This window comes from Crinia signifera, chromosome 4 (assembly GCF_055691185.1).
Source record: "Crinia signifera chromosome 4, ASM5569118v1, whole genome shotgun sequence".
NCBI classification, from domain to species: Eukaryota; Metazoa; Chordata; class Amphibia; order Anura; family Myobatrachidae; genus Crinia; species Crinia signifera.
Window position 1 is genome coordinate 5952995 of NC_139220.1, and position 16492 is coordinate 5969486.

Here is a 16492-nt window from a genome sequence, read left to right on the forward strand (position 1 = left end):
GCGGCCATGTTCTATTACTGCAGCTTATGTTACAGAGCGATGGGACGGACGTGGTAATAGGCAGGCTCTGTCATGCGTGTCTAGAGCTGGCGGCGGGCCTCTGTGTGGGTGGGCTGGGGTTGGCGGTGGGCCGGCTGGAGCTAGCGGCGGGCCCCGGTGTGGGTGGGCTGGCGGCGGGCCCTGCTGTGGGTGGGCTGGGGTTGGTGGTGGGCCGGCTGGAGCTAGCGGCGGGCCCCGGTGTGGGTGGGTGGGCTGGTGGTGGGCTGGGGTTGGTGGTGGGCCGGCTGGAGCTCGCAGCAGGCCTCTGTGTGGGTGGGTCTGCTGGGGCTGGCGGCGGGCCCCGGGGTGGGCTGGGGTTGGTGGTGGGCCGGCTGGAGCCAGCGGCGGGCCTCTGTGTGGGTGTGTTAGGGTGGGCTGGCGGCGGGCCCCGGGGTGAGCTGGGGATGGTGGTGGGCCGGCTGGAGCTAGCGGCGGGCCTCTGTGTGGGTGGGCTGGCGGCGGGTGCCGGTGTGGGTGGGCTGGGGTTGGTGGTGGGCCAGCTGGAGCTAACGGCGGGCCTCTGTGTGGCCGTGTTAGGGCGGGCTTGGGGTTACAGAGTCTAACAGTATAATGTAATAGAACGCACAATTCTCCTGCCTATTAATAAGCGTTGAAATGAGATTTCCTATAATCACTGCGGCTCCTTCTGTTCTCCCAGGTTCCTGACTATTACAGAATAATAAAGAAGCCCATGGATTTGTCGCACATAAAGAGAAAGCTCCAGCTGAACGGAACCCCGCACTACACGCTCCCAGAAGAATTCATCAGCGATATCCGGCTGATCTTCAGGAACTGTTCGGAGTTCAACGAGGTAAGACCACCCTCAGGCAGACGGCGCCTCACACCTCGTGTACGCTAACATTTCGGTTCCTTAATCTGGTCCTTTCTGTTTTCTTCTCCTGCAGCCGGAATCTGACGTTGCGATTGCGGGTATCAAACTGGAAGCTTACTTTGAAGAACTGCTCCTGAACATCTACCGCGACAAGAAGTTCCCCAAATGTACATATAAAGATGAGTTTGGAGTGAGCGAGGACTCTGAGGACGAGTTTGTGACACCTCGAAAAAAACGCTTCAAAGGGGACGAGCGTTTATTTTTCAAATGAGCTGGTTTATACTGCGCCTCCCGTGTATATAGAACACGTTTGTTGCTGGACAGGACGCTTCTGGGATGGCTGTGAGCCTGAGACTCGGCACACTCCCAGGGTACCGCTTAATCATGGCGCATAACCGGAACGTTCGGCTGCAACCTCTGATTGCGTCACCAGTTACAGCTGCGCCTGGTGTTATTGAAGGCGGCGTGGATTGCCACGCCATAGGATACTTGTACAGACGGCTCTACTTACTCTAGGACCATCTACCAATTCTCTTTTCCACTTGTGCTAATGGTGGTGAGACGGAACCTGATCTCCCGACAGCTGTATTTCAAGGTTGTTCTAGATTATATATCTGTTCTCGGTTGGATTTGGTCACTTCTGACAACAACTGGGCGCTTCCAGCGTTCTCTCAACCATGCAGCGTAGAATCGCCCACTAGTCATTACATCCACCAAGTGTGTTCTCAGGCTGTTCCCAGCGCTGGGATTATTTTGCCTACTGATCAAAAAAAAAAAAAAATTGGGCGAAAAAATTTTCTGTTTAAAATGTTAATATGTTAATTTATCAATTATCGACTTCTGTGCATTTGACATTCTGTTTTTGTTTAGGTTTTTAAATACAAGCAGCGACCATGACGCATCGACTTTTTCAATGCTGACCTTGTACAAATTTAATTTTTAACTTGTTTTATTTCGTGTTTTCTGATTGGCGAGAGTGAGTGGCAGCCCCGCTCCTTGTATTATAACATTATGGTTCATCGACTTCTGTTCGCATGGAAGGTAGGAGCGCGCTGGATTGGAGACGCTGAGGACTGTCCCGGGAGACTTACACCCGACGACCTGTTTCTGATTCACACAGAAGCAGTCGGATTTCTTTTAAATAGAGGTTTTGTGTGTTTTGGTTTTGTTCTATTTTGTTAATCCAATCTTTCCATTATTTAACGTTATGCAATAGGTTAATAAACTCTTGTGGGGTCGCGTAGACCAACACACTAAACAAACTCCAAAGTATTCCCCCCTGTGGAGGTAATCCAGTGTTACTGCAGGTCTGTGATTGGCGCCTTGAAGCCAGATTTTGTTCCTTTAAGAAAACAACTTGTGTTCCGGTTGGTGTGTAGTTCTGGTTGGTCTATACCAGTGGTTCTCAAACTCGGTCCTCAGGACCCCACACAGTTCACATTTTCCAGGTCACCCAACAGGTGCACTCATTACTGACGCATTTTACAAGATCCACAGGTGGAGCTAATTTCACTTGAGGAGACCTGCAAAACATGCACTGTGTGGGGTCCAGGGGACCAACTTTGAGAACCTGTGGTCTATATACATCTCCAGGGCAGGGTCCACGTGGTCAGTCCCTAATTACCTGTAATTTGTGTAGCTGCGCTTAGGAACCTTGTCCTTCATTGGATTGTGTCATTACTGTGGACAGTATCAGTTTATTTCTGTTCTCTAAATCTCTGCATAACCTTGTAATGATGTTACTGGCCCAAGACCCTCCTGACAAATAACCTTAAGGGGCCTACGCACAGGAAGATGTGCTGAGCGATCTGTCCGGGCCGCGATGATACTATGCATGCTGGATATTAATTGCGGCGCTGCGCATCGCTATGGCCCTTGCACATGGAGCGATGGAAGGGCATTTCTAAGTGATCTAGTGAGATTGCTGAGAAAAAGCCCCTAAGTCGCTAGGTGGGTAGCCCCCATTAACCCTTTCCAATCTGAGCTGTAGCAGCGATGGAATTCAGTATTATGACTATGTAAACCAAGGCGCGCAGGCTGCAGAGTTTACGTGTGTTGGGAGTCGTGTGTCTCAGGTTTCATAGTCCAAAGCATTTAAAGGGGTCACAAGCAAAGATTTAGCAATTTGCGATCTCAATTGACAAATTTGTATATAATTTTTTTAATGAAAGGATCATGCTTCCTTATGGCTGAAATACAGCACTTATACACGCTATGTAAGCCACTGCCCATTTGCAGCGGCAGTTACAATGGTTTCATGTCACGACGGTCATTGGATACAATAGTTCTTGGCATGCAGCCAGCAGGTTGCTGTTTACAAACAAATGTAATTAATCCTCTGTGTCACAAACCAGCGGGGACATAACATGCTGTATTTCATCCTCAAGGCATCAGCGAAACTTCTAAGGATTCTGCACATTAGTGTTAACTGTAGCAGGGAAAGGATACGCGTTCCTTTATTAGCACCTCCAGTTAGGGGCATGTGTGATTAAAGTGTTAGCAGGAGCACTGGCTTCTTCCTGTGGTGTAAAACATTTCCATGGGGCAATTAGTTTGGCCTAAAACAAGGTTGTTTTGGCATGTTTATGGCTCTGTATGAATGTTTTTCCATTGGGGGGGTGTTTTGGACATAGCTGGGGGCTGGAGTTCAGGCATCTGTGCTTGTAGCTTGCACAGAGTATACTGTGCTACCCCCATAACAGGTGTGACTGTATGTGAGGTCATAGTGCCTTTTACTTTACCAATGCGGTGTGTATCCTCACTCCTAACCATGTAATAGGCCGTGAGCCTGCACGGTGGTGTCAGTATTCACTGGAAGTGTCTAGAAGACGGACTGTGGCCGGAAGACTCTGCAGAAGCCGTCTGACCTGTATGGTTTCATATGGTTTCATATAACGATCTGTGGACCTTGCAACACTGGTTCTCGCACCTGGCCTTATCAACAGAACATGTTTTCTGGATATCCTTACTGGTCCTGGGAAATGTGGCCTGCTGGTGAGACCAGGATGGTCTCTTACAGCTCATTGTATTGGCTGACTATTGCCCCGATAATGACCAGCTCGGAACACGCTCTGTTTCCGTATTCCGCCGCCATACGTTGTGCGATTCCCCTGTAAATGTACTTATTCTCCGGCACATCGCCTTAAGACTTTCCATTTGGCTCAGTGAAATAGTCAGTGACCGGTTTATTTTCTTACCTGTTTGCTGTTTATACCATTGTTTTACTGTAATGTTACCGCAACCTGTTAGAAAAGGAGAATTCATTGTCTATTACAAAAGAACGTTCTTGAAATGAAATATTGGTAACTTTTTTATTTTCTTGCCTTTTTATTACGCTGTCAGTACAGTCCTCTGTATAACTAACAAAGTAAAAACTAACAGTTGTAATAAAAACCTTCTCTTCTCCGGCGCCTTCACTTGACTTGCTGGGGAAACAAGAGAGGAGTCATTAGATGGGTGATGGCAGGGAATTCGGGGTTATGTAGCGGAGTTGGGTATGTGTAGGATTTAGTACCGCTGTACACGGTCTACGCTCAGGCCCAGCTGCAGGGCAACCTGGGTTCAGGGCCAGGTGTATGAAGCTTCAAAGAGTAATAAAGAACCAACCAATCAGCTTCTTTTCAAACCCAGTCTGGAGCTGATTGGCTGGCTGTTTTATCACTCTCCTCTGTGTGACAGACTCCTGATCCCAGCTCTGACCCTGGGCACAGCTCATATGAGCGATGAGAGGTAAATAGACTGCAATAGTACTGTATAACAAAATACCAGATCAGTGGTATCCACAGTCGGGTGCTGGACAGGGTCCCGACAGGCATTTACCCAAAGTCAGGACAGGATCCCGACTGTCAAAACACAGACAGCCCGGTTCCCGACGGCCACCTGCTATTTTCCCTCGTGGGGGTCCATGACCCCCATAGAGGGAGAATAGAATAGGTGGCGAGCGTAGGGATCCCGCAAGGGGCTTAGTTGCGCTCACCATGCTGTCTGATTTCGGGCTGATGACTGTCAGGATCCCGACTGTCGGACCCCTGTACCACACCCTCCACAGTCACCCAACACCCAGAAAACATAGAACTATTCCTAACCATAACAACACTGCCCCCTGGTGGCCAGCTTGGCCCTGCATCTGAGGTCCTGTCACAAATTCCTATTTCACTTTCATTCAGGATGGGGTACTGAGGTCTTATAACCTTGGGGATTAGAGGGTATCCGACAGGAGACAGGCACATAACATTTTCTTCAACCAGGGTGTGCTGGCTCCTCCCCTCTATATCCCCCTACTAGCCAGTTTTAGAAAATGTGCCCTCAGGAGAGGATGCACACTTCTGGAGCTCCAGAGTTTTTCTTCAATTTCTTTTAGTTTTTTTTTTTTTCGGGTTGCTGTTTGGGCTTAACAGCTTCCCTGCGACGAGGGAAGCCGGGGGAAGGGACTGCTGCAGGCCTTTCAAGGAACCGAGCTGATCCCTGCTGCAGGTCCACCGACCTGAGAGGGTGCTGTTACCGCGGGCATTGCGCTGCAGCGAGCACACCCTCAGCTGCCGCACACCCCTGGCTCAGTCGGTGGTGAGTGATAACCGGGTCCCCTCAGTGGGGACGCCGGTTTTTTGTGCGGCATAATGGCGGCGCGATGGCCCTGCACAGGGATCGCGCGCAGCTGTTTTAACACTGCAGCCACGCCGACAGACTGGATGCCAGGCATTGCCCCACTGGACCACCAGGGCATATACCGCCAGTATAAATATTAGTATAGCCCGGATGCCATTACAAGGGGCGGGGCTTAGCTCAGAGCGGGACCTGAGCATGCCTGTACACTGCTTCCTGCTTCTTCTCATGCTGTGGGCGCCATTACAGCAGAGCAGAGATCACTCCTCAGCGCAGCCTTGAAGGGAGAGAGATCAGTCAGCAGAGACAGCAAGTATAGCGCTGGATAGCGCTTCTTGTGTGCTTTAAGCCACTGATAGCAGCACACAGTATTGATAATATTGGTGTCTGTGCATAAACGCCGGTCTATCTAATCGGTAGTCCAGGTTACAGGGTGCTGGTGTCCCCCATATTCCTCTGAGTCCCCCACTGCTAGTTAAGCAATTTTACACTGTCATAGATATATGTGAAACTGCACATAGTGTTTTAGATACATATATACTACTGTACATTCACTGTGTGTGTGTTCAGCGTGACTGCAGTGTTTTAAGGGGGTATTATTTTCTCCAACATGGTGAGAAAAATAACTTGCATGATTTGCAGCAACAAGTTTGCTCCTAGCTCCACATTACAAGTTGCATGTGAGCAATGTATGTCACCACAGCTCAGTAGCATGTCTCCACAGCGCAGTAGCTCGCAGGCTGACTCCCAGGAACCTTCATGGGCTACTGGTATGAAAGCCATGTTAGAGACTGTCTCATCACAGCTGGCGACAAATAATTTACAGACTAAGCAAGTCCAACAGGATTTAAAGGTCCTGTCAGCAAGGGTGGATATTCTTACACCCATACCGGGGGTGTCCCGCAAAAGGGCGCTTGATGCCGTGGCACCTGACTCCGATATGGACGATGGTGACGCAGATGATATTGTAGATTCACAGGCTAGCATTTAAGGTACTGAAAACCTGGTCCTTGCTGTTAGAGAAGTACTAGATTTATCTCTAGACTCACCGGTTGAGGGTGACCCATTCTTTGTGTCACACAGAAGGCAGGACATAGTCTTCCCTGAACAGTCTGATTTAGAAGAGGTGTTCAAAGCTGCCTGGAAAAATCCAGAGAAACTTTTTACATTGTCCAAGCGTTTTAAATCTACCTTCCCCTTTGACCCCACGGGCAGGAAGGTGTGGGAGGAGCCCCCTATAGTGGACGCTTAGGTGTCCCGCCTCTCAAAAAAGGTGGTGCTCCCAGGTACATCTACCTTAAAGGACGCGGTTGATAGGAAACTAGATGGCACAGTAAAGGCTATGTATACAGCCAGTGGGGCATCCCAACGCCCAGTGCTTGCTAGTTGCTGGATGGCGAAAGCCATCTTCACATGGGCAGGCCAGATACAAGAAGGCCTGTTGGGTGACATGGATGTGCCTACGGTAGCTGAAAAGCTACGCCACATCAAAGATGATGTGCGAAGCACAAAAGGAGTTAGGTGCAATTAATGCCCCCAACTCGGCCATGGCTGTGTCGGCCCGCAGGGCCCTGTGGTTGCGGCAGTGGGTCGCTGGCGCAGACTCCAAACGCAGCGTAGAGAGTCTCCCCTTCACAGGGGATAGACTCTTTGGGAGTGAACTGGATGATCTGATATCAAAAGCTACGGCTGGTAAGTACATTCCTCCCGTCAGCCTCCACCCCGGTAAGACGCCCTTTAACAGGGAGTTCACAGCAGTCCTTTCGGACCTCTAGATTCAGGTCCAAGGCCAGAGGAGGCTCCACCGCCAATAGAGGCGCCAGAGGTAAGCCTAGGAAGGCAGAGGCTGCTGCTACAAGAGACCGTAGCACAAGTGCAGCTACCACTAAGCCCGCCACATGACGGGCCACTCCCACCTCTGGATATTCCCGCGGTGGGGGCAAGACTGAGGTTCTTCAGTCACGTGTGGGATGCATCCGCCCTTGACCCTTGGGTCAGGGCCATTATTTCACACGGTTACAGGCTGGAGTTTGAAAGACCACCCCCCCAGAGATATTTCAGGTCGGGACTCCCTGCATCAGCAAAGGATCGCAGAATCCTCAGACAAGCTGTACAAAAGCTGATCCTAGCACAGGTCATCATACCAGTGCCAGCTGCAGAAAGGAACAAGGGTTACTTTTCAAACCTATTTGTGGTTCCAAAACCAGATGGGTCGGTTCGACCCATCTTAAACCTAAAGTCCCTGAACCCCTACTTGAGGGTGTTCAAATTCCAAATGGAATCCCTGAGGGCAGTGATTGCAGGTCTGGAGGAGGGAGAATATCTAGCGTCCATCGATGTGAAGGACGCGTACCTCCACATACCGGTGTGGGCCCCACACCAGGCTTTCCTGAGATTTGCAATCCTGGAGGAACAATTCCAGTTCCAAGCCCTACCGTTTGGACTTTCAACGGCCCCACGAGTCTTCACCAAAGTGATGGCGTAGATGATGTTCTTACTAAGGGCTCAAGGGATAAACATCATCCCATACTTGGACGACTTGTTGCTGAAAGCAGAGTCAGTGTCCAAGCTGCTGGGGGCCATAGAGACAACAAGACATCTCCTGTCTCAGCACGGATGGATCCTGAATATACCAAAATCTTCACTGATTCCGTCCCAACGTCTCCAGTTCTTGAGGATGATTTTGGACACAGTGGAGACAAGGGTGTTTCTCCCAGGGGAGAAGATTGCAGCAATACAGCAGCTGTTGAGGGAGGTGCTAGCCCCAGAAAGAGTCTCGGTCTACCTCTGCATCAGACTGATGGGAACTATGGTGGCCTCATTCGAGGCGCTGCAGTTCGGGAGACTCCACTCAAGAATTTTCCAGTGGGACCTATTGAGCAAGTGGTCGAGCTCACACATCCACATGCACATGCACAGGTTGATTCGCTTGTCTGTGAAGGCAAGACAGTCCCTGCAGTGGTGGCTACATACGCCAAATCTCCTGGCAGGGAGACGATTCGGGATCCAGAACTGGATCTTGCTGACCACAGATGCCAGCCTCCACGGCTGGGGGGTAGTTGCACAAGGGATGCGATTCCAGGGCCGGTGGTCATACATGGAAACTCAGCTCCACATAAACATCTTGGAACTGAGGGCTGTACACTATGCACTTCTGGAGGCTCACTTCCTCCTGGAGCATCAGGCGATACAAGTCCAGTCGGACAACGCAACGACTGTTGCTTACATAAACTGCCAAGGCGGCACGAAGAGCAGAGCGTGCATGAGAGAAGTCTTCAAGATTCTGACCTGGGCAGAGACACATGCTGTGGCGATATCTGCCATCTTCATACCCGGGGTGGACAACTGGGAGGCGGACTTCCTGAGTCGTCACGACCTCCACCCCGGGGAATGGAGTCTGCATCCTCAGGTGTTCGAAAGCATTGTAGATCTGCGGGGACTTCCACAGATAGACTTAATGGCCTCAAGGACCAACCACAAGGTGGAAAGGTATTGCTCAAGGACAAGAGATCCTCAAGCAGAGGCAACAGATGCTCTGACCGCGGACTGGTCATACGACCTAGTATACCTATTCCCGCCCCTCCCCCTCTTGGGGAGAGTGTTACAAAGGATCAGACATCAGAGGGTGCAGGCAATCCTAATAGCACCGGATTGGCCCAGGAGAGCATGGTACGCAAGTCTGCAAAACATGCTGATCGAAGAACCGTGGCGGCTGCCTCTAAGAAGAGATCTTCTAATACAAGGCCCCTTCGTCTACCAGGACTTAGGGCGTCTTCGTTTAGCGGCTTGGAGGTTGAGCGGAACATCCTAGCTCTGAAGGGATTTCATTCCTCGGTCATAAACACCATGACCCGGGCCAGGAAGGCAGTGACGGCCTCGCACTACCATAAGATCTGGCGTAGATATGTGTCTTGGTGCGAGCACATGAGTTTTCCGCCAGCAGATTTTAAATTAGACCGTTTCCTGCGTTTCTTGCAGGTGGGCCTGGATAAGGGACTCCGGCTGGGGTCTCTAAAAGTTCAAATATCGGCCCTTTCTGTCTTTTTTCAGAAAAAATTAGCGGTCTATCCTGAAGTCCAGACCTTTCTGCAAGGAGTCTTGAGAATACAGCCTCCATTTGTGGTGCCAACGGCGCCTTGGGACCTAGATGTGGTCCTGGAGTTTCTCCAGTCAGCCTGGTTTTAATCAGTGGACTCCATTGACTTAAAATACCTCACCTGGAAGACGGTGACGCTACTGGCTCTGGCCTCGGCCAGAAGAGTTTCTGAGCTTGGTGCTCTCTCTTGTAAGAGCCCATACTTGATTTTCCATCAAGACAGGGCAGAACTTCGGACAAGACAACAGTTCCTGCCAAAAGTGGTCTCGGCGTTCCATATGAACCAGCCGATTGTGGTTCCTTCTTGCTCAGGTCATAAGGATATTCCTGAGTTACTTGATGTGGCTAGAATCCTGCAGACCTACGTGAGAAGAACATCAAGGATCCGTAAGACGGAGTGTCTTTTTGTGTTGTATGACGCACAAAAGAAGGGATGCCCAGCATCGAAACAATCGATTGCTAGATGGATTCGTTCTACCATACAGCAAGCATATGTGGCAGCCCATCTGACTATGCCGGCATCAGTGAGAGCCCACTCCACTAGAGCCGTAGGAGCATCCTGGGCGGCTGCTCGGGGTGTGTCAGCATTGCAGCTATGTAGAGCTGCCACCTGGTCTGGTCAACACACTTTCGTCAAATTTTACAAATTTGACACTGTGGCCAGGGATGATACCCAGTTTGGGCAGGCGGTGTTGCAACAGGCTCCGCACGTTCCCGCCCTTTCTGGAAGCTTTGGGACCTCCCCAAGGTTATAAGACCTCAGTACCCCATCCTGAATGAAAGTGAAAATAGGATTTTAATACCTACCGGTAAATCCTTTTCACTGAATTCAGATGGGGTACTGAGCGCCCGCCTCAGTGCGGGGCTCTGTTGCACAGGTTGTAATCCTGTTATTGCCTACTTGCTAATTGCAATTTCTGGCATTCTGTAAAGTTATAGGTCCGTTGACCTGTTTAGGAGCAGCTGAGTTTTGGTGACTAATTGCTCCACAAAAATCTTAATATCATTTATGTCTAAGTAACACAATGACGGGGTTAACTACGTTTAGTTGAGAGAGTTGTTGTGTGTGTTGTGGTGTGCTGGTGCAAATCTCACCACGTTATCTTAATGCTAATTCCTACCTCACATACGTTATCCTTCCTTCGGGCACAGTTTCTTAACTGGCTAGTAAGGGGATGTAGAGGGGAGGAGCCAGCACACCCTGGTTGAAGAAAATGTTATGTGCCTGTCTCCTGTCGGATACCTTCTAATCCCCAAGGTTATAAGACCTCAGTACCCCATCTGAATTCAGTGAAAAGGATTTACCGGTAGGTATTAAAATCCTATTTTCCCAGTGTTATGGAGATGATAATATGAGCAGAAACAGGGAATATATTCAGTAATTGGCCCGGTCACCCGGGAACGTGTCATCACCCCGAGTAAGGGCTCCTGGCAAGAGTCAGGGCCACAGGGAACAGAAAGGTCTGATCTTACCTGCAGCGCTCGGCCTTTGGTCTCTATGGGCAGGGTGAACGCAGAGACGGCACAGATGAAACAGACGCCGGCAAACAGGCAGAGGGCACCAGTGATGGAGGCACTGAGCAGGACCTGCAAGATGAGGTGACGTTATACCTCGTTCTCCACTCACACGGGAACCAATGACTGCATGAGGTGCTCCGTCATAGGGGCCACGACACTGCATGAGGTGCTCCGGCACAGGGGCCACGGCACGCAGGGCTCCGGCACAGGGGCCACGGCACGCAGGGCTCCGGCACAGGGGCCACGGCACGCAGGGCTCCGGCACAGGGGCCACGGCACGCAGGGCTCCGGCACAGGGGCCACGGCACGCAGGGCTCCGGCACAGGGGCCACGGCACAGGGGCCACGGCACGCGGTGCTCTGGCACATGGCCCACGACACTGCATGCGGTGCTCCGTCACAGGGGCCACAACACAGCTGTGACATGTAAGGTCTCACCAGCAGGGCCCTCCCTGCCCATACAATGTCATTAGAAGGGGGCAAGGCGAGCGAGTCCTGCTCAGCAGATACTGGGACAGTAGTTGGGGAAGCGGATGGTCCCATATCACAGGGAAGGAACGCTGGTTGGAGTGAAGGACTTCATGGTATCTATACGGTGACAGTCTCTTACCTGTGCTATAAATGGGGCCGCCATAGCACCAATGCGGCACAGGGACCCGCTTGTGCCCATTCCAATGGCTCGCATTACGGTGGGGTAGACCTGTGGGGAGACAGTAACAGGTGCATTTCTTGCGTGCCCACATTACATACACACGGGTCCATGTGTGGTCAGCAAGTGAAGGCTGGAAAATAAGTACATCTGTATCCTTAGAAATTATTTCATGTAGTGTGATGTAGCTGCCATGATGTGTCCATACGCATACTACTGCTTATACTGCGCACGTGTGCCCTCACCCAGTACCTGTGCCACTCCACACTGAATTCACCAGTGTGACAGCCGCACTATGCTGCAAGGGGGGGGGGGCACTTACTCAGTAACTGAGGGGGACACTTACTCAGTAACTAGCACCATGCGGCAGGGGGGGGCACTTACTCAGTAACTAGCACCATGCAGCAGGGGGGGCACTTACTCAGTAAGTGCCCCTGCCGCATGGTGCTAGTTACTGAGTAAGTGCCCCCCCCCTGCTACATGGTGCTAGTTACTGAGTAAGTGCCCCCCTGCCACATGGTGCTAGTTAATAACTAGCACCATGTGGCGGGGCCACTTAGTAACTAGCACCATGCAGCGGGGGGGGGGGGGCACTTACTCAGTAACTAGCACCATGCTCCATGGTGCTAGTTACTGAGTAAGTGCCCCCCCCAGCCGCATGGTGCTAGTTACTAAGTGCCCCCGCTGCATGGTGCTAGTTACTAAGTGCCCCTGCCGCCTGGTGCTAGTTTCTGAGTAAGTGCCCCCCCCCCCCAGCCGCATGGTGCTAGTTACTAACTAGCACCATGCGGCGGGGGGAACTTAGTAACTAGCACCATGCGGCTGGGGGGGGTGCACTTACTCAGAAACTAGCACCATGCGGTGTGGGGCACTTACTCAGAAACTAGCACCATGCGGCAGGGGGGGGGGGCACTTACTCAGAAACTAGCACCATGAGGCAGTTTCTGAGTAAGTGCCCCCCCCCCCCACCGCATGGTGCTAGTTACTGAGTAAGTGCCCCCCCGCCGCCGCATGGTGCTAGTTACTAACTAGCACCATGCGGTGGGGGGCACTTAGTAACTAGCACCATGCGGCGGGGGGGGGGGGGGTACTAAGTGCCCCCCACCGCATGGTGCTAGTTAGTAACTAGCACCATGCGGCGGCGGGGGCCCTTACTCAGTAACTAGCACCATGTGGCAGGGGGGGCACTTACTCAGAAACTAGCACCCTGCGGGGGGGGGGCACTTACTCAGAAACTAGCACCATGCGGCGGGGGCACTTACTCAGAAACTAGCACCATGCGGCAGGGGCACTTAGTAACTAGCACCATGCGGCTAGTTAGTAACTAGCACCATGCGGTGGGGGGCACTTAGTAACTAGCACCATGCGGGGGGGACGACTTACTCAGAAACTAGCACCATGTGGCGGGGGGGGGGGCACTTACTCAGTAACTAGCACCATGCGGCAGGGGGGGGGGCATGGTGCTAGTTACTAAGTGGGCCCCGCCGCATGGTGCTAGTTACTTACTAGCACCATGCGGCAGGGGGGGGCACTTACTCAGAAACTAGCACCATGGGGGGGGGCACTTACTCAGAAACTAGCACCATGCGGCGGGGGGCACTTACTCAGAAACTAGCACCATGCGGCGGGGGGCACTTACTCAGAAACTAGCACCATGCGGTAGGGGGGGGGGGGGCACTTGGTAACGCACCATGGGGGGGACTTACTCAGAAACTAGCACCATGTGGCGGAGGGCACTTACTCAGTAACTAGCACCAGGCGGCAGGGGGGGCGGCACTTACTAGCATGGTGCTAGTTACTAAGTAAGTGCCCCCCTGCCGCATGGTGCTAGTTACTAAGTAAGTGCCCCCCCTGCCGCATGGTGCGTTACCAAGTGCCCCCCCCCTACTGCATGGTGCTAGTTTCTGAGTAAGTGCCCCCCCCCCAACCGCATAGTGCTAGTTACTAAGTGCCCCCCGCCACTTGGTGCTATTTAGTAACTAGCACCGTGCGGTGGGGGACACTTAGTAAATAGCACCATGCGGCTGGGGGGGGGTCACTTACTCAGAAACTAGCACCATGCGGCGGGGGGGGGGGGGGGGGTCACTTACTCAGAAACTAGCACCATGCGGCGGGGGGGCACTTACTCAGAAACTAGCACCATGCGGCAGGGGGGGGGGGCGGCATGGTGCTAGTTACTAAGTGGGCCCCGCCGCATGGTGCTAGTTACTAACTAGCACCATGCGGCAGGGGGGGGGGGCACTTACTCAGAAACTAGCACCATGGGGGGGGGCACTTACTCAGAAACTAGCACCATGCGGCGGGGGGGGCACTTACTCAGAAACTAGCACCATGCGGCAGGGGGGCACTTACTTAGTAACTAGCACCATGCTAGTAAGTGCCCCCCTGCCGCATGGTGCTAGTTACTAAGTAAGTGCCCCCCCTGCCGCATGGTGCGTTACCAAGTGCCCCCCCCCTACCGCATGGTGCTAGTTTCTGCGTAAGTGCCCCCCCCCAGCCGCATGGTGCTAGTTACTAAGTGCCCCCCGCCACTTGGTGCTATTTAGTAACTAGCACCGTGCGGTGGGGGACACTTAGTAAATAGCACCATGCGGCTGGGGGGGGTCACTTACTCAGAAACTAGCACCATGCGGCGGGGGGGGGGGGGGTCACTTACTCAGAAACTAGCACCATGCGGCGGGGGGGGGGGGGGCACTTACTCAGAAACTAGCACCATGCAGCAAGGGGGGGGGGCACTTACTCAGAAACTAGCACCATGCGGCAGGGGCACTTACGAAGTGGCCCCTGCCGCATGGTGCTAGTTACTAAGTGCCCCTGCCGCATGGTGCTAGTTTCCGAGTAAGTGCCCCCCCCCCCCCCCCCGCTGCATGGTGCTAGTTACTAAGTGCCCCTGCCACATGGTGCTAGTTTCCGAGATAATTGCCCCCAACCCCCCCCCCCCCCCGCCACATGGTGCTAGTTTCTGAGTAAGTGCCCCCCCGCCGCATGGTGCTAGTTTCTGAGTAAGTGCCCCAGCCGCATGGTGCTAGTTTCTGAGTAAGTCCCCCCCCAGCCGCATGGTGCTAGTTATGGTGCTAGTTACTAAGTGCCCCCTGCCGCATGGTGCTAGTTACTAAATAGCACCAAGTGGCGGGGGGCACTTAGTAACTAGCACCATGCGGTGGGGGGTACTTAGTAACTAGCACCATGCGGCTGGGGCACTTACTCAGAAACTAGCACCATGCGGCGGGGGGGCACTTACTTAGTAACTAGCACCATGCGGCGGGGGGGGCACTTACTCAGAAACTAGCACTTAGTAACTAGCGCCATGCGGCGGGGGGGGGCACTTAGTAACTAGCACCATGTGGAAAGGGGGGGGGGTCTCTTACTCAGTAACTAGCACCATGCGGCAGGGGGGGGGGTCACTTTCAAAGTAAAAGCTGTGCGGCATAGGGGGCACTTACTCAGTAACTAGCACCGTGTGGCAGGGGGGCACTTACTCAGTAACTAGCACTGTGCGGCAGGGGGGCACTTACCCAGTGACAGCCGCGCTGTGCGGTAGGGGGGCACTTACCCAGTGACAGCCGCGCTGTGCGGCAGGGGGGCACTTACCCAGTGACAGCCGCGCTGTGCGGCAGGGGGGGGGGGGTACTTACCTCTGCTGTGTAGATGTAGATGGTATTGAAGTTTGCCGATACCAGAGCTCGAAGACAGAAGAGAACGGCGATGAGGCCGGTGCTGTAGGAGCAAAGTAACGTTTAGTCCCCTGAGAAAGGGTATATAGAAGACTGACAGACACCCGTTCGGTCGACGCGCACAAGGTCAACATTGACAGAACAGTTGACGTGGAAAAGGCCAAATGGTACTTGTTTCCTAGCACGGCGCCCATCGGGTCCCATCGCATACCTTAACTTGAGGTATGCAATGGGACCCGACCGACCCGATTTCGGGCTTTTTTAAGGTTTCCCGACCCGATTTTGCATTGTATGTAATGTTAAATTCCTATGTAAAATTGGGTCCATTGTATGCCATTATAATGGCATACAATGCGACCAATGCGATGGACCCGATTTTACATAGGAACCAATGTTAAATGGCTCCCCATACCCAATTCTTGATTGTATACCCACCCTGATGGATAATTTGTATGTCAAATGCCCCCCCCCCCCCCCCCATTGTTAATGCCACCCCACGATGAACGCCAAACGGACCTTTTCATACCCCCACTATCCATGTCGGCGTGGAGTTGATTTTATATAGTGTGGCGAGCGCAGCGAGGGGACACGTAGGGGGAAATTTACTAAAGGAAATTTGTAAAAAAATAGGTGTAAAAATAGGTGTATTTGTATCCAGAAATACACTTATTTTTGACATTTATTATCCCGAAAATACGGCAATTCATATTCATATTGATGTGCTATCAATACGAATATGAATTGCTGTATTTTCGGGATATTAATGTAAAAAATAAGTGTATTTCTGGATACAAATACACCTATTTTTACACCTATTTTTTACAAATTTCCTTTAGTAAATTTCCCCCGTAATACCTGTGAAGTAATGCGCGTCCGCTCGCCGCGCTTCGGGCTCGGGGGCTCACTGCGCTCACCACACTACATAAAATCAACTACAAGCTGACGTCGATAGTGGGGGTATTAAAAGGTCGGAGGACGCGTACCGCCGCCGCTCGCCACGCTTCGGGTTCATGTGGCGTTAACAATGGGGGGGGGGGGGCATACAATGAAAAATGGGGTCTGGGCGGCATTTAACATTGGGGC

At 52.3% G+C, this 16492-nt stretch overlaps 2 protein-coding genes across 4 annotated transcripts in view; one reads left to right on the forward strand and one right to left on the reverse strand.

The window, feature by feature from the left end:
- The window catches only part of TRIM24 (tripartite motif containing 24), a 52054-nt gene extending 47778 nt beyond the window's left edge, over positions 1–4276 (forward strand). For all 3 annotated transcript variants that reach the window (XM_083180845.1, XM_083180843.1, XM_083180844.1), the window contains 2 exons: positions 698–850; positions 945–4276. In XM_083180845.1, coding sequence (XP_083036971.1) covers positions 698–850; positions 945–1142 — 351 coding nt within the window. In that variant the 3' untranslated portion in view covers positions 1143–4276. The remainder of the gene's footprint in view (positions 1–697; positions 851–944) is intronic.
- Positions 4180–16492, reverse strand: part of SVOPL (SVOP like) — a 29413-nt gene continuing 17100 nt past the window's right edge. The window contains exons 13-16 of the mRNA XM_083180846.1: positions 15371–15452; positions 11697–11786; positions 11043–11156; positions 4180–4296 (exon numbers count right to left, since the gene is read on the reverse strand). Coding sequence (XP_083036972.1) covers positions 4285–4296; positions 11043–11156; positions 11697–11786; positions 15371–15452 — 298 coding nt within the window. The 3' untranslated portion in view covers positions 4180–4284. The remainder of the gene's footprint in view (positions 4297–11042; positions 11157–11696; positions 11787–15370; positions 15453–16492) is intronic.